The following is a 4,433-nucleotide window of genomic DNA, read 5'->3' as shown; positions in this document are numbered from 1 at the left end:
TTATGGGATAAAAAATATAATTTATCCTTATTTTGATTATATTGACTAACAGAGAGAGCAGCTGCTGTTATCAATTGGACGAAAATCCCTTAATGATTCTCAAATTGGAAAAAAAAAGAAAAAACCCACATATGAGACTCAATGTGCGAATTGACTTGTGTCTGAAACTAAAATTGAAAATAGGTTCATTTATTGGACAAAAAATATAATTTACCCGATTAATGGAAGCATGCACCCACACCCTAAAATTCATATATATATAGGTAGGTGCATGATGATGTGCAACTTTTTCTCCCTATACTTAGAAACAGTCAACCACAAAACAATAAAGAGAAGCAGCCGTTTAGGATGCTCTTCTTACTAAAACCTAACCAGTTGTGGCCAAAACGTCAAAGCGCCTTTGCTTCCTCTAACACTTTACTGATTTTCATGGAGGCTTCAAGGAACTTCCTCAAAATATACCCTAACTTGACCATTTCAAAGAGGGGTCCAACATTTTGTACCGCTCATATGAATTTGTACCCATATAAAATTGTAAGAAGTTTGATTACATGCATGCATAATGACTTCATATCATTTATTGATTTAATGTTTTACGATTCGTATAGGCATAAATCATATAAGCGATACTGAATTTTCCTTCAATTAACCAAAATACTGATCAACCACACGGAAAAATATTGAGAATTCGTTACTAGAAATTCGAGTTTTTGCAATGAAAATACTTGTCTAGCAGACAAAAGTCACAACTTACCGCAAGAAATTTTATATTTAATTGGCAACAAAAAGTACTTCAATTGAGAAAAAATTGTTGCGAATTTCATATTTTCTCTTGTAGTCTGAAGCGTACATTTCGGTGCTGATATATCAGCTAATTTTTCTTCCAAGATTCCCAGTTTCAGCAGCAACCAAGAATTCTGACAAGGAAAACGACATTAAAAAAACTCCTTAAATTGTTCCGTAATATACTCTATATATATGTAATTTGAAAAGAAAAGGGGAAGATTTGAATCGATGAAAGTGATAGTACAACAACAAACAAATCCGTCTTCAACAAAGTACACCTGGAACACTGTCACTGAATCCACTCCAAGCCAGAGAAAATCTACAAAAGCTTGTTTTCTGAGTAATCTTGCAACCTTGGATGATCATCAAAAGACTCCCAGTCATGTTGCATTTTTCTCTCGTAATTGGAGAGAGCAGAAGGGTAAAGATGGCAACTTAAATCTCCCCAGCTAACTGCGCTCTCCGCTGAAATTACACTAGTCGTGCTTCGAGTACTGACCATTTCGGAGAAACTGTCTACCCCGTCCAATTGTTGTGGCATGATAAACGTTATATCTTGTGGGATCTCATCAAATGCTTGGAAATCGTTAGTTGGTATACTGCTGATGCCATGAAAATCGCTCCCCGATGGCGGGCACAAGCTATTTATAAAGCCCGTAAGCGTCGAAGGGACAAGCCTAATAGTTGAACTCTTGCAGGGTTGTTCATTTTCAGAAGTATAGCAGATAAAGTTTCCAAAATTTTCCCTGTTCTGTTGTGGATGATGATCATAAGAAAATCTTGATTCAAGCTGAGGCATGATGGCAAAATCTGTCAGAGAATTTGATGCTTGCGCACGCTGCATCCCAGTTTCTATATTCGAGTAAGCGGCCGTGGGCAAGGGCGGCACCACCGGCTCTTGCAGCCGTGGGTACGGGCTCACTCGTTGAGCCTGTTTTTCTCTCGGCTGCCTGCCGAACAGCTTCTTCTTCAGCCTTGTGTTCCAGTAGTTTTTTATGTCATTATCCGTTCTTCCAGGTAAATGGGCCGCGATGATAGACCATCTGCGCAATCAGAGAGATGGAAACAAGAACCTGAAGAAACCCTACTGTTTTATGTACAAAATTTACATTGAATTTTTGAAGCAAGTTTGAGACAAATTCACCTGCTTCCAATGCTGACATAGAGGCTGCAAATCAAGTTATCCTCATCCTCTGTAAACCCTCCATGCTTGATGCTGGGGCGAAGATAGTTCAGCCATCTAAGACGGCAACTCTTTCCACATCTCTTAAGACCTACATATGATCCCTCATGATGAATTTGTTCATCGATCACTCGACTTATAAGCTCAATTAAGATAGGATTTTAATCAAGAAAAATTCAATCCATGTGCTGCAAGAATTTTACCTATTTTTTGAGGCAAGGCTATCCAGTTGCCTCCAGTTCCATGCTTCTCAATGTAGGACTTGAGTTTGGCATCCTCTTCAGGTGACCAGGGCCCTCTTTTTACGTTGGCTTTGTCACAGCACGGTGCTCTCCCCATGTTAATAAGCTTGGTTTCTCTTAATTTGCTCTCACCTGCCGATGATTATATACATGTAGACAGAGAGAGAGAGTGTGTGTGTGAGAGAGAGAGAGATAGATAGAGAGAGAGAGAGAGAGTATAATAGCTGGAGAAGGAAAGGCATGGGACCGGAAGATAATCTAGTTTGAGAAAGTGGAGTGGAGAAAATATTGACTTGTTTAGTGTGTATGAATGGCAGAACAGTAGGACCGCGAGCTTTTTCTCATCGTCCTTTAATTTTAAGTACAGAATCTAAGTATGAACAGTGCAGCATATATATATATATATATATGATCATTTACAGTTTGGCTTTACATTACACTGCTAAGTGCTGACCCCGCCTTTCAGGGAAAGATTGTGTACATAATCACCAATTTCCATGTCTTTTCCATTTTGATACTGGTTCATGATCAACTTTTGTTATTTTATTTTAAGTGAATCCCACGTCAATCTGTATGGTGTAATAAGGAAATTTTTAGTCTTTTATTTTCACCCGCTATCAGTTTTAATTTTATAAGTATGCCCTTTATTTATTTATTTTATAAATTACAAAAATGATGAGAAATGGTTTGAATTAGAATTTTTTAAACAACTTTTTCCCAAGATTTTGAAAATCAGGAGGAAATCCCACGTGACCGGTAGTTTATTGAATTTTGGACAATTTATACACGTGTACAACCATGTGTAATAACACACGGCCGTATTAATGGATTGATTGCTTATTATTTAAATTCCAAAAATTATATAAAATTTAAAATTAGTATAATTTAAATTAAAAATTAAAATTACAGCATAAATATTGAGTAGTAAATTCATTTTTCAAAATTAAATATCTATATCACTAAAAATATTTATTAATTATAAAATCTCTTTTCTTGATTAATTTAAATAATTATTTTGTACAAATATATTTTAATAATTATATTATTTATAAATTAAAAAATATTTTTAACTTTTTTTTAATTTTATTTTAATTAAATTAATTAATATTCAATTAATATTTTTTCAAATTGTTGACGACGGCGATTAGAACACTGCCACAACAACAGAGGAGGGCGCAGCCACCATCCTCACCTCTGGGCGACGCCTCCATCGCCCTCCACCTTTGAACCCTTTGTGCGGGCGGCGCACCAGGGGGAGTGGGGAGGAGGGTCGGGGAGGGGGTTTCAAATTTTTTTCAAATAATAATTTTATTTTTATATGTTAGAATTATACATATAATATAATTTAAAATCAATTCATTTTTATTCCCTCAAATATATATTCAACATGTCTTTTAATTCATGTTCAAAGCCATATAAAATGAAAAAAATTCCAACTATCGAAAGATTATTTGTCATTATTTTTTAAATTTACAGAACTAAATAAAGGGGATATTTATAGGACTAAAATTAATAGAGATAAAGTTAAAGGAGTAAAAAAATAATTTTTCCATTTGAAAATTATGGTAAGATAAATCAATGTAAGATAATACTGCCGGCTTTTAGAGTTTGTAAGTCTACTTTCGAGGTATATTAGTGATAAGGAATAATTACACTTCCTTTTTCTTAAATTTGGTATAATTATATGTAGATTCTATGTGTTTTGAAAAATTATGTCTGATACTCCTGAAATTTACTTCTGTCCAACAAATAAGTCATTTCATTGGTCAAAATTCACCTAATTTGATTATATTAACAAAAGAATTGGATAAAAATTCATATTTACCACCGATTGACTCATTACTGATTTATTGCAGGTCAAATATATTTTTTTATGATTAAATTACCCTTATACATCTTCACACGTTAATGCATGTGAAGAGGTATATCTTTACTATTATAAGGATAGTTTAGTCACATAAGATATTTAACATACAATAAGTTAGTAATAAGTCAATCGAGAGTAAATATTGGTTTTTATTCATTCTTTTTTTATTAATATCAACAAATTAGGTGAATTTTGATCAACGGAGGAATTTATTTTTTAGACGAAAGCAAATTTTTGGGGGAAATGTAAATTTTTAAATTATAAAAATTTACATATAATTACACTAAATCTTAGGAAATGAGAGTGTAATTAATAACCCTAGTGATAGTGAGTATGAAATTATACTTCTGTCCTA

At 33.7% G+C, this 4,433-nt stretch overlaps 1 protein-coding gene across 1 annotated transcript; it reads right to left on the bottom strand.

Moving 5' to 3' along the window:
- Positions 1-935: 935 nt before the first annotated feature.
- Positions 936-2,494, bottom strand: LOC105158709 (transcription factor MYB8-like). Its single transcript, XM_011075550.3, has 3 exons — positions 2,173-2,494; positions 1,931-2,060; positions 936-1,829 (listed from the first exon to the last, which is right to left on the bottom strand). The coding sequence occupies exons 1-3, from the start codon at positions 2,306-2,308 to the stop codon at positions 1,106-1,108; spliced, it is 990 nt and encodes a 329-aa protein (XP_011073852.1). The 5' UTR covers positions 2,309-2,494; the 3' UTR covers positions 936-1,105.
- Between the last annotated feature and the right edge of the window lie 1,939 nt (positions 2,495-4,433).

Source organism: Sesamum indicum, linkage group LG13 (genome assembly GCF_026168435.1).
Source record: "Sesamum indicum cultivar Baizhima isolate 11 linkage group LG13, ASM2616843v1, whole genome shotgun sequence".
Classification (NCBI taxonomy): Eukaryota; Viridiplantae; Streptophyta; class Magnoliopsida; order Lamiales; family Pedaliaceae; genus Sesamum; species Sesamum indicum.
This window is presented reverse-complemented; position numbering and strand designations above follow the sequence as displayed.